The sequence below is a fragment of the Monodon monoceros genome, unplaced genomic scaffold (assembly GCF_005190385.1).
Source record: "Monodon monoceros isolate NGI ecotype Baffin Bay Population unplaced genomic scaffold, NGI_Narwhal_1 Super_Scaffold_1, whole genome shotgun sequence".
NCBI lineage: Eukaryota > Metazoa > Chordata > Mammalia > Artiodactyla > Monodontidae > Monodon > Monodon monoceros.
The window spans coordinates 8,020,244-8,037,490 of NW_021703765.1; the positions used below are offsets into that span (position 1 = coordinate 8,020,244).

Sequence of the window (17,247 nt, forward strand, 5' to 3'; positions counted from 1 at the left end):
ATGTCCATGATTCTGTTTCTGTTTCATAGGTAGGTTCATTTGTGTCATATTTTAGAGTCCACATATAAGTGATATCATATGGTATTTGCCTTTCTTTTTCTGACTTCACTTAGTATGATAATCTCCAGTTGTATCCATGTTGCTGCAAATGGCATTATTTCATTCTTTTTTATAGCTGAGTAGTATTTCATTGTATATATGTACCACATTTTTATCCATTCACCTGTTGATGGACATTCAGGTTGCTTCCATGTCTTGGCTATTGTGAATAGTGATGCTATGAATATAGGGGGTGCATGTATCTTTTTGGATTAGAGTTTTGTCTGGATATATGCCCAGGAATGGGATTGCTGGATCATATGGTAATTCTATTTTTAGTTTTCTGAAGAACCTCCATACTGTTTTTCCACAATGGATCCACCAACTTACATTCCCACCAACAGTGTAGCAGGGTTCCGTTTTCTCCACACCCTCTCCAGCATTTATTATTTGTAGACTTTTTGATGATAGCCATTCTGCCTGGTGTGAGATGATACCTCATTGTCATTTTGATTTTCATTTCTCTAATAATTAGCAATGTTGAGCATCTTTTCATGTGCCTATTGACCATCTGTATGTCTTCTTTGGAGAGATGTCTATTTAGGTCTTCTGCCCATTTTTGGATAGGGTTTTTTTGTTGTTGCTGAGTTGTATGAGCTGTTTTTATATTTTGGAAATTAAGCCTCTGTTGGTCACATCATTTGAAAATATTTTCTCCCATTCTGTGGTTGTATTTTCATTTTGTTTATGGTTTCCTTTGTTGTGCAAAAGCTTGTAAGTTTGATTAGGTCCCATTTGTTTATTTTTGTTTTTATTGCTATGGCCTTGGGAGACTGACCAAAGAAAACACTGGTATGATTTATGTCAGAGAATGTTTTGCCTATGTTCTCTTCTAGGAGTTTTATGGTGTCATGTCTTATGTTTAAGTCTTTAAGCCATTTTGAGTTTATTTTTGCATATGGTGAAAGGGTGTGTTCCAACTTTATTGATTTACATGTGGCTGTCCAACTTTCCCAACATCACTTGCTGAAGGGACTTTTTCCCATTGTATATTCTTACCTCCTTTGTTGAAGATTAATTGACCATATGTGTGTGGGTTTATTTCTGTGCTCTGTATTCTGTTCCATTGATCCATATGTCTTTTTGTGCTAATACCATGCTGTTTTGATTAATTTAGCTTTGTAATATTATTTGAAGTCTGGGAGGGTTATGCCTCCTGCTTTGTTCTTTTTCTTCAGGATTTCTTTGGCAATTGAGTCTTTTATGGTTCCACATGAATTTTAGGATTGTTCTGTTCTGTGAAAAATGTCAGGGGTAATTTGATAGGGATCACATTAAATCCATGTATTGCTTTGGGTAGTGTGGCCATTTTAACTATTAATTCTTCCAATCCAAGAGCATGGAATATCTTTCCATTTCTTTGAATCATTTTCAATTTCCTTTATTAATGTTTTACAGTTCTCAGTATGTAAGTCTTTTATCTCCTTGGTCAGGTTTATTCTTAAGTATTTTATTTTTGGGGGTGTGATTTTAAAAGGTTTTTTTTTTTTTTTACATTTCCTTTCTGATATTTAATTGTTGGTATAAAGAAATGCAACTGATTTCTGTATGTTAATCTTGTATCCAGCTACCTTGCTGAATTCCTTTATCAGTTCTAGTAGTTTTTGTGTGGAGTCTTTAGGGTTTTCTATATATAGTATCATATCATCTGTATATAATGACAATTTTACCTCTTCCCTTCCAATTTGGATACCTTTTATTTTTTTTTTGTTGTTGGATTGCTGTGACTAGGACCTCCAATACTGTGTGGAATAGAAGAGGTGAGAGGGGCATCCTTGTCTTGTTACAGATTTTAGTGGGAAGGCTTTCAGCTTGTCACCATTATTATATTGGCTGTGGGTTTGTTGTAAATAGCTTTTATTATCTTGAGATATGCTCCCTCTCTACCCACTTTGGTAAGGGTTTTTATCATGAATGGATGTTGAATTTTGTCAAATGCTTTTTCTGCCTCTGTTGATGATCATGTGGTTTTTGTCTTGTCTTTTGTTTATGTGGTGTATCATATTGATTAATTTGCCTATGTTGAACCATCCTTGTGAACTTGAGATGAATCCCACTTGGTCATGGTGTATGATCTTTTTTATGTGTTGTTGATTCAGTTTGCTAATATTTTGTTGAGAATTTTTGCATCTATATTCATCAAAGATATTGCCCTGAAATTTTCTTTTTTGGTGATGTCTTTGCTTTTGGTATCAGGATGATGATGGCTTCATAGAATGTCTTTAGTAATGTTCCTTCCTCTTCAGTTTTTTGGAAGAGTTTGAGAAGGATCGGTATAAGTTCTTTGTATGTCTGGTAGAATTCACCTATGAATTCACCTGTGAAGTCTGGTCCTGGACTTTTGTTTGTAGGGAGTTTTTAAATTACAGATTCTCTTTTATTTTTAGTGACTGGTCTGTTCAAATTACCTATTTCTTCTTGATTCAGTTTTGGTGGGCTGTATGTTTCTACAAACTTGTCCATTTCTTCTAGGTTGTTGAATTTTGTTCATAGTATTCCCTTATGTTTTTTTGTATTTGTGCAGTATCAATTATGTCTCCTTTTTTATTTCTTATTTTGTTTATTTGGGTTCTCTCTCTCTTTTCTCCTGGTGAGTCTGGCCAGAGGTTTATCAATCTTGTTCCTCCTTTCAAAGAAACAGCCCTTGGTTTTATTAATCTTTTTCCTACTTTTAAATCTCTATTTCCTCTCTGATCTTTATTATTTCCTTCATTCTGCTGACTTTAGGTTTTGTTTGTTCTTTTTCTAATTCTTTTAAGTGGTAGGTTAGGTTAAACAGGCACTGTTAACTCCACTTTACAGATTAGAAAACAAACACGTCAAAGGATCAAGTGAATTGCTTAAATGTCTTATGCATGTCTGACAGTTTCCAACCCTCTCCTCTGTAATTCTGGCAGGTCTAAAGTGAAAGGTCTTTTCCAATCCACAGACTTGCATATGACACTTAAGTAAGTCATGTATTCATTGAAGTCACTGTTTCTCACCTGTGAAGTGGAGATTCTAATTTCTATCTCATAAAGCAGGTAAGATAGTGCCTATAGGCCAAAAACATGAAATCCAATGTTAATATTACATTTGTGTTCCAGCAGCCCTTTCTTTTTTTTTGAAATTTTTACTTTCATTACTGATTTTTTTTAACAACTTTATTGGAGTATAATTGCTTTACAGTGTTGTGTTAGTTTCTGCTGTATAACAAAGTGAATCAGCTATTCATATCTCCATAACCCCTCCCTCTTGTGTCTCCCTCCCAGCCTCCTTATCCCACCCCTCTAGGTAGTCACAAAGCACCTAGCTGATCTCCCTATGCCATGCAGCTGCTTCCCACTAACTATCTATTTGGTAGTGTATATATGTCAATGCTACTCTCTCACTTTGTCCCAGCTTACCTTTCCCCCTCCCCGTGTCCTCAAGTCCATTCTCTGAGTCTGTGTCTTTGTTCCTGTCCTGCCCCAGTTTCTTCAGGACCTTTTTTTTTTAGATTCCATAGGTACCTGTTAGCATATGGTATTTGTTTTTCTCTTTCTGACTTACTTCACTCTGTATGACAGACTCTAGGTCCATCCACCTCACGACAAATAATTTCGTTTCTTTTTATGGCTGAGTAATATTCCATTGTATATATGTGCCACATCTTCTTTATCCATTCATTTGTCGATGGACACTTTGGTTGCTTCCATGTCCTGGCTATTATAAATAGAGCTGCAATGAACATTGTGGTACATGAATTATGGTTTTCTCAGGGTATATGCCCAGTAGTGGGATTGCTGGGTCATATGGTAGTTCTATTTTTAGTTGTTTAAGGAACCTCCATACTCTTCTCCATAGTGGCTGTATCAATTTCCATTCCCACCAAGAGGGAATGCAAGAGGGTTCCCTTTTCTCCACACCCTCTCCAGCATTTATTGTTTGTAGATTTTTTGATGATGGCCATTCCCAGCAGCCCTTTCTTATATCACTATGTTTTATTATGTGACTTATTCTTTAAAATTTTTCCTGGTTACATTCTCTTTAGAACAAGTGTTTATTTCTACTAACAGAAAATAATGTAGAATTTCATATTTGCTGTTTCTCTGTTTCTTTATCTGAGGCATCAATGTGGCTACTGAATAGGACAAATCTCTTTCACATTACTTGTTGCCAAAGATTGATACCTCGCTCTAATAATTATGGTTGAAGATGGACTCAGGAGTATTTTTTCCCAATAGAATACATTCAAAGACGAGATATGTTCAAATGAGAACAATATTACATTCAGTATACAAACTGTCTTCCTAGTTAAACTTGCTAAAGCTGTTATTGTGGAAAAAATTATATCAGTCTGTTAGTTTGCTTTTGAATAAGTCTTTGTAGTGTTTTAGCTTCTTTGGTGGATACAGTGCATATAGATGTATGAACACATCTCTAAAAATTACTCTTTTCCAGCCAGCAGAATCATCCTCAATGAGAGTGGAAATTTTCAAATGTTCCTTCATTAGTTATGTTCCCAGATGAATATAAATTTTAACCTTCATCTGAAGATACAGAAAGCAGATACTTGGAGGTGATTTCAGAAAATATTAGTCTTCACAACAATATATAAAAGGGAGAAAAATATTATGTGTACTTCTTTAGAAATGGATCATGCCAACAAGATGAAAATATATTAAGATTAAAAATAACCATTCTCATGCTTTCCACTGCATTGGGTATGATGTACCCAAAGTTCAGTCACAGTGAAGACAGCACGATGCCTACCAAGGTGAGAATGCTTTGGAGGTCATTTAATTCCCCACGCCAATCAAAGACTACAGTTTTATTCGTAGGAGTAAGTGAGGGCCAGGGGGCACACAGAAGGTCTTTGCATTTGGGAGGGAAACATGCACAATGTATATGTTAGGTCGACACTAATCTTTGAAGTCTGTGTAACAGCTCCTCTTGGGATATGTAGACAATACCATATCTTCATTAGTTTGATTTAAAATCAGCTGACAGCTCATTTCTTCCATGCATTTTTTATAAACCTCTGTAAGAGCAGTGTCATAAGATAGGAATTATATTTTCTGTATATATCATTTCATATTTGGCATAAATAGGTGGCACTTTGCAGTATAATACTAAACATTCCCCATTGTGATATCATTTCTTTAGGGTTTTCAATATAAACCATGCTTAAGTTACTATAGTTCTATTTTAAAATGTTTATATTTGAAACTGGTTGATTTTACAATTAGTGCAAAGGGGTATTTTTAAAACAGCATTGGGGTTTCTTCATTAATGTGGTTATGAGTATTCTAATTTATGAAAGTATTTAGATTTCAATTCTTTTATTAGTTTTCTAATATTTACAATATTTTCCTTAAAAGGACAGATAACAATGTTTAAAGGGAAAAATTTCTGACGTTTCACTGGTTAGTGCCTATCTTTTTATATCACAATATTGTGTTCCTAACATTTTTTAGTCTAACATACAGGAGTTTAAGGTGTGTAATGTCAGGATTATTATAAAACGCTGTTTAGTAAAATGTGAATAATCTTACAAAGCGATTTCAAAACAGGTAAGAAAACATACCCAATAGGAGGTTATAGGTTTATGTAGTTGAAGTCAAGGGCAAGTAGTATTACTTTTTAAAATTTTTCTAGGAGGCATTTCCAAGCTTTCTTTAAAATATATTTTCTTTTTTGCACAAAAAATTTCTTTCTAAATATTTTCTCTGAAGGAAATTGCCTCTTAAAAAGTAGAGTGGGGCTTCCGTGGTGGCACAGTGGTTGAGAGTCCGCCTGCCGATGCAGGGGACATGGGTTCGTGCCCCGGTCCGGGAAGATCCCACATGCCGCGGAGCAGCTGGGCCTGTAAGCCATGGCCGCTGAGCCTGCGCGTCCGGAGCCTGTGCTCCGCAACGGGAAAGGCCACAACAGTGAGAGGCCCTCGTACGGCAAAAAAAATAACAGTAGAGTGAGATGAATAAACTAATATTTGTTGCATATTTATTAATGTATAAGAAACATCTGACACAGCACATGACATTTTATTCAGTCTTTAAGGGGGTATTATATAGTTCTATAAGTAACTTGCTCAAGGTCACAGAAATAATAAATAGCAAAGCTTATGTTCTGATTTAGCCTGAGGAATATAGGTAGGAGTGAAGTCTAATCAAAAGTTGCTGCATTTGTGGTACCTGACTTGTCTGCAAAGATGATGGCAGCAATGTCTAGGATGTCCCTATGTGCACATATGGTTCTTTCCATAAAGCCATGGGGTCAATTTCCTCAACTCTTGAACCTGGGATGGCCTAGTGACCTGCCATAGACTCTGACTAATAGAATCTGAAGGAAGGGGCACTGTGTGACGCCCCAGGGTGATCTTCAGGGCAAGGGAGAAGCCCAAGAAGCAACAGCCATTTCTCACTCCAGCTGAAGTATCAGATATAGGAGTGAGGTCATTTTGGACATTCTAGCCCCAGGGAGCTCTCTGTGGAATGCAGATGCAAGACTTAACCCTGCCACCTCTATGTGAAGGAGAAGAACCACCCAGCTGAACCCAGAAAAACCCACAGAACTGTGATAAACAATAAATGTTTTAGGCAATTCAGTATTTGGGTAATTCATTTTGCAGCAATAGAGATCTCAGACACTGGTATCTGGAAGTGAGGGGCTGCCCTAACAAAATAGGTGGCATTGGTTTAGGGACATCAACAAGTAGAGAATGGAAAGATGGTGAGGAAGTTGTTAGGGCTGGTGTAAAAGCAGTGAAGCGATGGTCACTGGAGGCTGGAGAAGGGGAGACACTTATGCGTTGGTGCAACAATTAGCATTAGTGTCACCTGTGAGGACATGGAACCTATAACAAGCATGTAATAAACCTGTGGGTCAAAAAAACAAGATTCCCAGGCAGAATGTGAAAGTGAGAAATGGCTTCTTTTAAGTGGTCTTAAAAGAAAAATAAGTGAAAGAAATTAATTATTCATTTTTCAAGCAGATTTTAGAGGAAATAGAGAAGGCAGTCTCAAAGTAAGAAACTGTCTCCAGGTAAAGATAACAAGAAGTGTTATGGCCAATTTGCTTTTAAGAACTAAGCAAGACTTAAGACAGACAGGGCTTAATAGAAGTTTGAAGGGTGTGCTGAGACGAAAGCCCATCCTGGGGCCCACACTCTTCACCAGTGCATATGCAATGGTCAGTGGAAGGCCACTGGCGGGCCTCTTTGTCTCCCCAGGCCTTAGAGTTCCCACCAGTCAGACCTTCCCCCATGTTAGAGAAAGACACAGGCACGGAAGGGAAGGCTGGGTGAATGATGAAGCCTTTTACAAAGAGACAAGCTGGATGATCAGATGAGAGGAAGCTTTACTTACAAATCAATTAGTAAATTTTCATTTGCACTAATGGGAAAGGTGGAAGACCAGGTATATTATTGACTGAGTTAAATTTTACAAGTAGGATTATATAGGGTCTCTTCTTAAGGTAAATTTCTTTATCTAAACATAAATATGAAGCAGTAAACTATACTATATAAAAAGGTCTCAAATATTCCTCTATGTACAATTTTATACTTTGCTTTTGTTTCATCCAACTCAAAGGAAATCATAGCTTTATTTCCACCTGATTTATTTCTAGATACTATTGTACTTGCCAGTGCTGGAGGGCTTTTCTATGACTTTCCTGCAAAAGTCTATCCAGTTAAAAGTCAAAAGCCCTTAGTTTCTGAGGTGCTTGTTGCTTTTCCTTAACTTCAGTCACAGGTGATCTATTACTTTGAGAGTATTCATATCAATTGGAGTGCAAATCTTAGCTTTGCTCCTTCAGTCTCTTTCTAATGCAAATCATAGTGTTTGACACCTCTGTCCACTTTTGCCTTGTATGAAGAATTATACCAAATTTATTGTTACCTCTCTGGGGTAAAAACATTTTTCACACAACACGCCACCCTTACCACATAGATTGTGAATATGTGTTTAATGTCTATCAATTACTTAAACCATTACTTTTTCTTAAGTACAGTGATTCTCTTATCAACTACCCAGCAATCTGTATGGTTTACAACTTCTGTTTTCTTGCAGGTATTATAACCCTTTCAGTTTGTGAAATGTATTCTGAAAGCTCCTTTTGCCTTTCAGAAATTTTACACCTTTAGAACTAGAGTTGCTTTTAAATGATATTTAAATTGTCTTTATCATAACATGTAACATTTATTGGGGGGAAAAAACAATAAGAGCCAAGAAGCCCATAAATTTAAGTACTGAGTGCCTGTAAGTTTCTTTTAATATTTCTAGTTAAATATCTATAACATTATTTTTAAGAAAATGAGGAAAAAAGGACATCAAGATTTCCCTAAGATCTCGATCTTGAATTTGACATATTTTGTGAAATAATTACCAGTTTTGTAAGTGCCTGAGTTTAAGTTCCAAGTTTTCATTTGTTTCTTTCTGTTCATCCAAAGATCTCTGGAGCTTATGGATCTGATTCAGGAAATCATCAAGCTGAAAGCAAAATAGAAAATACCTCAGGTAAGATGATTGAAATAAGAAAATCCTTTTAAAAGCAAGTTTTTTGCATGACACATTCTTTTTTGTATATATACATGAATCCCAATTCTCTGATCTCTTGGTCAGTGTTATTCAAGTTAAATCATTTTAAACATTGGAAAGAACTATATAGAGTTGAGTTGGCATTATTATTTTCCAGGAGAAAAAAGCTATTTCTCTTCATACCCTCACCATTCTATAAACCCTTTTCATCAATTACTTGTGCCCATGAAGTAAACATTGTTAAGGTGTATCAAAATTAACTCTCAAATATTTTTATTTCTAGATGTCAAACATTCAGACATTTTTAGTAATAGACTTTTTTTGACATCCACAATTCTTAAGTTTATATATACACCTAACAGAATTACTTTTATATACATAATCCAAGTTTACTTTCTTACCATCAAAGTTCTCCCTTATCTAACCTGGGCAGGTTTTTGTGGACCTCACTTTTCCTAGTTTCTGCTTTATATAGATAAATGTTGAACCAGAAATTTTTTTACAGATATTCTACATGTCTCTAGTTCTAATGTTTCTGCAGTTAATGTAACATGTATTTGTTAATATATTAGGCTCATGTTGGATTTAATCATTATATTTTACATCGTTATTCAAATCAAGTGTTGCGTATTTTGCTAGATAAATGTTACAAAAATATTTATTAAAGTACAAACATGTCTGTATATATATTACTTAAAAGCTCTGATAAAATTCGCGTAGGCCAGGCATCCAGACTAATTTTGCTTCTTCAGATACAGTCTTGCATCCAATTTCATTATTTGGGGAGGAATCGGGATGCTCACCGTTCATGCCTCATTAAAGATTAATTTTCTATCAGGATAAAAATTAGAAGAATAAGGTAATAGGCTAATAATGATTGACTTATTATTCTGGAATGTCGGATTATTTCACATTTTCATTTTCTTTCAAATATCTACTTGGAAAAAACCCACCTATTTGGCATTACCAAGGGCAGTTCCCAAATCATTTACTTAACAAATGAGAAATGTTATCTTTTTGTACTTTTTCTTCAATTTATAAATTTTCAGCTTTTCTATCACTTGGGATTTTAATATAGGAATACCAATATGGGATATATGGTAACTACTTGGAAAGCTTAATTACAGACAGGTATTTTAAGGAATATTTTGGTACAACTATAAGAACAGCAGAGTTTAAGTTGATACTTGTTATTTATTATATTTGAAATTGGAATAACTGGAGTAAATAAATTTTGTAATGCATTTTGGAAATGTATACCAAAAGTTTTAACATTCATATTTTTAAAAATTCTTGTATTGAAATATCTGAAAAATAATATCAGACACATAAAAACTCTTTCATTATGTTCATGAAAAAGTCAAACTGACCTGAATGATTACTGAAAGTTGTATGTTTAATTATAATCCATCACTCTGACAGAACATTCTGCAGACATTAAGATGTTTAATTAGAATTCATAAAGCTATTTTATGATATTTAACTTTGGAAAAAAGGCTCACAATATTGTGAGTGATGCATGACATTTCTTATGTAAAATAACATACAAAGAAAAACCCAAAATGATACAACATACTGGTGGAAGTGTTATATTTTCTAAATTTGCGTTAAGGATGTTGAAAATGCAATGGAAAATACCCAAGGTGTAATTCAGACCTCACCTTGGAGATTTGGCTAACATCCAATTCTGATCTTATCTCCCCACTTGACGAACCCCTCAAGAGCTCACAGAGCCCAGATGAGCACATAAACCCTCCTCCCATTTTCTCTCTCATATTACCTACCAGGGTAATCCTAGGTTTTCTTTTGTTCTCCAGCAGCCCTGAGCTTTTTGTATTTTTAGCCCACAGCAGGGTGGGTTGGGTGGCAGTCATGCTCATTTTCTTTCTTTCCCCAATGTCTTTGCTCACATTCTCTCTTCTCTATGCAATGGACTACGACTCTACTCCTAAAATCCTTTAAGGGCTTCCCTGGTGGTGCAGTGGTTGAGAGTCCGCCTGCCGATGCAGGGAACGCGGGTTCGTGCCTGGTCCGGGAAGATCCCGCGTGCCGCGGAGCGGCTGGGCCCGTGAGCCATGGCCGCTGAGCCTGCGCGTCCGGAGCCTGTGCTCCCCGCAACGGCAGAGGCCACAATAGTGAGAGGCCCACATACCAACAACAACAACAAAAAATCCTTTAAAACAGGCTTCTTTAACATTCTATGAATCACCTTAGGATCTTGTTAAAATGCCAATAATGACTCAGTGGGTGTCAAGCAGGGTTCATGATTTTTCCATTTCTCAAGCTGCCAGGTGATACTGATGCTGCTGGCCCTTGGAACACACTGAGTAGAGGTCAGTACAATTACCCTGGCCCAAATGATGTAGCTTTTCTTAAATTCTCTGCTATGGAGCTTAGGCCGGGCTGCAGTGGATGCAGCCACAGAGTCATGGAGTCGGAAGGTCCTGGCAGGTGGGGGGGAAGATAGAACAGATTCTGAGGCGGCTGAAGGAGAGGAATCTGCAGGCCCTACCTGCAGCGAGGCCTGTGGAGAAGAAGGGCATCAGGAGAGTGACCCTTTACTACTGGTGGGACGATACTCCACCCACTCTAGCATTAACCTGGACAAATAGGAAAGGGACCAAGAGAATCTGGATCCTCTTTTAGAGGTCTGTGCTGTTTGGATTGGTGTTGATCCAGTGCCTTCAAAAGTGCCTCTCTTTCCTTACAACCTTTAAGAACAAATAGGACTGGAGTAAAGGCAAAGGTCCATCCTTCCCTAAGAGGGACCCAAGGCCACATGCACTTGTCAAGGTTGATCTGGAACAAAGTAAGTTTTTATTTTCCACTCCCCAGACAAAACGGTGGAGTAGAAGGACCTGAGCTCACTTCCTCTCACAAAAACACCAATATCACAACTAACTGCTGAATAACCATTGACAACAAAGGACTGGAACTTGCCAGGAAAGATACTCTACTTCTAAAGGCAGAGAAGAAGCCACAATGAGACGGCAGGAGGCGTGCATTCATGATACAAACAAATCCCATACCCTCCGGGTGGGTGACCCACAAACTGGAAAATAATTATATCACACAGATTCTCCCACAGGAGTGAGAGTTCTGAGCCCCATGTCAGGCTCCCCAGTCTGGGGGTCTAACATCAGAAGGAGGGATAAATTAGGAGGTTGGAATTAACATATACATACTATTATATATAAAATAGATAATCAACAAGGACCTACTGTATAGCGCAAGGAACTCTACTCAGTACTCTGTAATGACCTATATGGGAAAAGAATCTGAAAAAGAATATATATATGTATATGTATAACTGAATCACTGCATTTAAGTCAAATATACTCCAATATAAAATTTTTTAAAAGTAAAAAAAATGTTTTTAAATTTAAGAAACCAAAATCTACCAAATAAAAACTTATTTTTTTATTTTCCTCATTCACAGTTATAAATTCTGATATTAAGTAAGGAATGAACTGTTGATGAAGGTCTTGTGACATTTAGTGTATTCTTAGGCATTTAGATAAAAAAATTTTATTTAGATAATAAAAGCCTCTTCACATTAAAAACAAATACTCTGCTATGTCTGTTGTTTACCTTTACCCTTGATCTTAAACTTATCAAACTAAAGTATCACAGTCATCGTCTCTCTCTCACAGGCTGTGAGGTTCTTGAAAGTCCTGCAGATACATACACACACACTTCAACTTTCCCTGTTCCCACTTGTGCACCAGATCCCATGCTCATTCACCTACTCAAGGACACACACAGTTTCATCAATACACGGTGCTGGGACTTCCCTGGCAGCGCAGTGGTTAGAATCCACCTGCTAATGCAGAGGACACAGGTTCGAGCCCTGGTCCAGGAAGATCCCACATGCTGTGGAGCAACTAAGCCCATGTGCCACAACTACTGAAGCCCGCACGCCTAGAGCACATGCTCCGCAACAAGAGAAGCCACCGCAACGATAAGCCCCCGCTCACTGCAATTAGTGAAGAGCCCACGCGCAGCAACAAAGACCCAACACAGCCAAAAATAAATAAATTAAAAAAAAAAAATACACGGTGCTCTCATATATCTTCCTGTTTCTTTCTCTACTTGATCCTTCCCATCAGGGCCTTTGCACTGACTGTTCCTTCTGCCTGGAACCTTCTTTCAACAGTTATCTGCATGATTAACTTTCATTAACATTTTCCATGTATTTATTCAAATCTGAGGCCAGACACCATATTTAACATTGCAACCTGCACCCAAAGCAAGAACACCTGTTTTTTTTCCAGCAGTCATATGATTTATATATAAATTGTCTCCATCTCTCTCCACTGGAATGAAAATTCCATGCAGAAGGGATATTCATTTTATTCATGTATAGATTTCAAGTGCTTAGAATAGTCTGCATGTTTAAAAAAAAGAATAAATTAATGTTGGGTAGGCTAAAGCAACAGATGCCCTTCCACTTTTGTTAAATATGCCAAGAAAGAAGACCATAATTTGCAAATTCTATATCCATAGTATCCTAAAACATTCATATGCCAGATAAATTCAGTTCAATACTTACTGTTGAGCACAGAATAATTGCTTTGATCCTATTGCCAATCTGGTAAGGCCCTGGCCAGTCTGGCTGACATCTGGGTAGATTCCCAAAAATTTATGATTCAGGAAAAATGTTTACACCATATATTACAATCTGATCAAACTGGCAGTATAATAAGGTCCAGCTATCGTCTAAGACTTGGTAGTATGGAGACAATGACTTCAGCTAAAAAGGACTTGCAATTCCTGGAAAATGTTAATCTCCATCATTGAAAAGAAAGGAAAATAAAATGACAAAGGAAAGACTAGAAAAGGAAAGCCTGTTAGGTGATGCAGACAATAGCACGTAAACCCATTTTTTTTTTATTACATACATCCTTACCTAAATCTAGCTGGAAACCATTGATAATCAGTTTTGATACATCTTTCCATTAGCAATTGAGTGGGACCCATGTCACAGAAATTGAAGTGACATGTTTAGCATTGGGTATTCTGGCAACTCTTTCTGGCCAACCTGCTCCAACTCTGCTCTAGGGCATCCACAGTGGGGTGTCTTTATAATCTCTGCAGTTTGGAATTTGATTAAGGTAATGAGGAAAGATGGCACAAATTCAGATAAGTGTCCTGTTCACAAATTCCCTAAACCCAACTCATGTAATGTAGAGCCTTTGTAAGGAATAAGTGGGCATGACAACTTGCTGACTTTAAATAATTAGTACAGACTAATTTTTAATTGGAACTGAAATATTCTGAACCATTTCATTAAGGATTATACCACAATATGCTCTTCACCTAAAAAAGAAAAAATCATTAAAATCAACAGGAACATTTTACTAAAACTTCCTGGTGATCTCTGATGGAAAGTGGTTGCCTTTTGAGAAGTTTGCTAAGTATATAGCATGTGTTACATGAGTATACATATATTTCAATGTAAGAATTAACTTCAAGTTATTAAATATAATATCTTATTGCTACCTATATGGAAATTATTGGATGATTTATATTCAGTGACTCCAGCTAATTCTTACTAAGGTATTCAAAATTAAAATGTGATCTCACTTTAACAGAATACTAAATGTTCTGTAGTCTTGTAATCCATGATAATAGGTGTGATTTGCCAGAATTATTTATCAGTTTCCTTACTGGCCTTCTTTTTAAATACATATGTCACTGAATTTCACAGGCCTTTCATGAAAGGGCATAAATGTAATTGCTGAAATAATTTACTAAACTATAAATTTTCTAATGAGCTAAGGTAACAGTGCAATTATTATATAGGGTTAATGAAAGTATTATATCTCAGCTGAATGACAGAATTAAATTCTTCAGAGCAAAAGGAATAAGTTTGCTTTTAAGTGAATGGTTCAACTGAGTAATTCAATAAAGAATGACACATGGTTCAGATTTGAGAGATTCCCATTTTAAGGAAACTATTCTGGGAAACCTGGAGACACTTTTCTCTAAGTGGACCTTACAGTGAATGAATGATAAAAATTACATTCCCAACGATGTGAATCAATTATTTCCCCAAAGGTTTTATTGTCATCTTAGTGACCAAAAAACAAAAACAAAACCAATCCAGAATAATTTTCCAAGTAGCTGTACTTTAGTGCCAGTATTTCCTTCTCTTTGGGAACACATGTGGTTAAATCTGTGATGAAGCTCAACATTCTTAGCAACAACAAAAGTATGAAAACAGGAACAGAAGAATTACAAGAGAAGAATAAATCTGGAGAACTGACACTTCCTGATTTCAATACTTAACTAAAACTGTAGTAATCAAGACAATGCTTTACTGGCAGAAGGATACACTTTTAATCCATCGACCTAAATGTCTATCAAGAGTCCAGGGTCAGCTGGATTTTGATATGGGTGTCAAGATACTTCAGTGAGGCAAAGAATTATCTTTTCAACAAGTAGTTCCAGGACAATTAGATATCCACAAGCGTAATTCTGAATTATGCTCACCTCATTTATAAAAATTAACTCAAAATGAATCATAGACCTAAATATATCTAAAACTATAAAACTCTAAGAAAACATGGGAGTCAATCTTCATGACATTGAAATAGTCAATGTTTTTTACACAAAACAGCAGAGCACAAGCAACAAAAGAAAAAATAAACAAATTGGACTTGATTAAAATTATTTCTGAAAGTTTTATGCTTCAAATGAAACTATCAAGTTGAAAAGACAATATATGTAATGAGAGAAAATATTTGCAAATCATGTATTTGAGTAGGGATTTATATCCAGAATATACAAAAAACACAAATCAATATTTTTTTAAAAAATGGACAAAGAATCTGAATAAGTTGTTCCCAAGAAAATATACAAATAGCCAACTAGTACATGAAAACAGGATTAGCATTATTAGTCATTAAGTAAATTCAAATCAAAACCACAATAAGGTACCACTTCACCTCCACGAGGTTGGCTGTAATAAAAAAGATGAACTCTGACAAGTGGTGGTGAGAATGCAGAGAAATTGGAACCCTCAGACATTGCTTGTGAGAGTGTAAAATGGTACAGCCACCGTGGAAAAGAGTTTGGTGCAAGGCAGAAATAGACACACAGACAACAAACATTTGAACACCAAGGGGAGAAGGAGGGCGTGGGATGAATTGGGAAATTGGGATTGATATATATATACCAATATGTATAAAATAGATAACTAATGAGAACCTGCTATATAGCACAGGGAACTCCACTTCACCGTACAATAGAAACTTACACAACATCGTAAAACAACAATACCCGAATTAAAAAAAAATGTTAACAGAGTTACCATATGATCCAGCAATCCAAGGGAAATAAAAACATCTACACAAAGCTTGTAAATGAATGTTCATAACAGCATTATTCATAGTAGACAAGGAGTGTAACAACCCAATAACCCAAATACTCATCAACTGAAAAATGAAGGAAAAATGTGCTATATCCATGCAATGCACTATTATTCGGCCATACAAAGAATGAAGTATTGATCCCTGCTACAATATGGATGAACCTTGAAGACACTATACTAAGCGAAAGAAGCCAGTCACAAAAGGCCATAGCTTCTATAGATTCTATAGAATATAGAATAGGAGTTACCTATTCTAAAATAGGTAACTCCACAGTGATAGGAAGTAGGCCAGTGATTGCCAAGGGCTGGGGGTATAGGGAGAATGGGGAATGACTGATAATGGGTTTGTGTTTTCTTTTTCGAGATAACGAAAATGTTTTAAACTTAGATTGTAGTAACTGTGGGACAACTCTATTTTACTAGAAACCAATGAATTGAACACTTTAAAAGTGTATATGAATTAGATCTCAATAAAGACGTTAAAATAAACACCATAAGAGTAAATATGGCATACATTTCAGTTGCTATAATATTTATATATTAAGCCAAATCAAAATTAATTCTAAGGTATCTACAATAGAATTAAGCCAATTGAATATATCCAAGGATTCCAGAGCTCTTAAGAATGTTATCTTAAATAATAGTATCACTTGAATCTAGAATATTTCATTACTTTATCTCTATATAATGAACTTTTGAAATATTCAAGAATTGGATGGACTTGATGCCTTAACAAGTCTAACAATTATTGGCATTGCTTTAACGTGTATTGACCTAGATAATCTTATGTGACTATTTATTTATATACAAAGCATTCTATTAAACAGTTTATTTCAGCTCAGAGCTATTTTTCTTTTCTTTTCAATAAATTAAACCAGCATCATGGTCAGTGGGAGCTAAGCACCTGACATCCTACAATACTGATGATTCTTAATTTATGTCCTGAGAGACTAATACTGAGTATTTGTTCAGGGTACCATAGCAACTGTAGAATCAAAGCTATGATATTATGTGACAAATTTGTAGTTGAGAGAACACTTCAGGATTCCATTGGATCACCTGGGGCAGCAATATTACAAGTGTTTATGGTGTGGTTTCTTGATAAGGGACACTTAATTGGTGTTAATTTTATCCAAATTACAGACAACTATAGGGCATCTATTTCCATAGAGTAGAAAAGTCTCATCAAGATGTGTGAGAAAACACTAAGTGTATTTAATTTGTAACTGGTATCTCACAAAGGTTTTGATATTGATCTTTATTAAAACTGAC

The 17,247-nt window shown here is 35.9% G+C and overlaps 1 protein-coding gene across 5 annotated transcripts in view; it reads right to left on the reverse strand.

The window, feature by feature from the left end:
* CCDC102B (coiled-coil domain containing 102B) overlaps positions 1–17,247 on the reverse strand; it is a 252,400-nt gene that overhangs the window by 19,890 nt on the left and 215,263 nt on the right. For 4 of the 5 annotated variants that reach the window (XM_029216583.1, XM_029216610.1, XM_029216577.1 and 1 more), the window contains one exon: positions 8,449–8,552. In XM_029216583.1, the coding sequence (XP_029072416.1) occupies positions 8,449–8,552 (104 nt within the window). Of the gene's footprint in view, positions 1–8,444; positions 8,553–17,247 lie in introns of those variants that run through there. The other variant, XM_029216591.1, reaches the window with a different exon arrangement.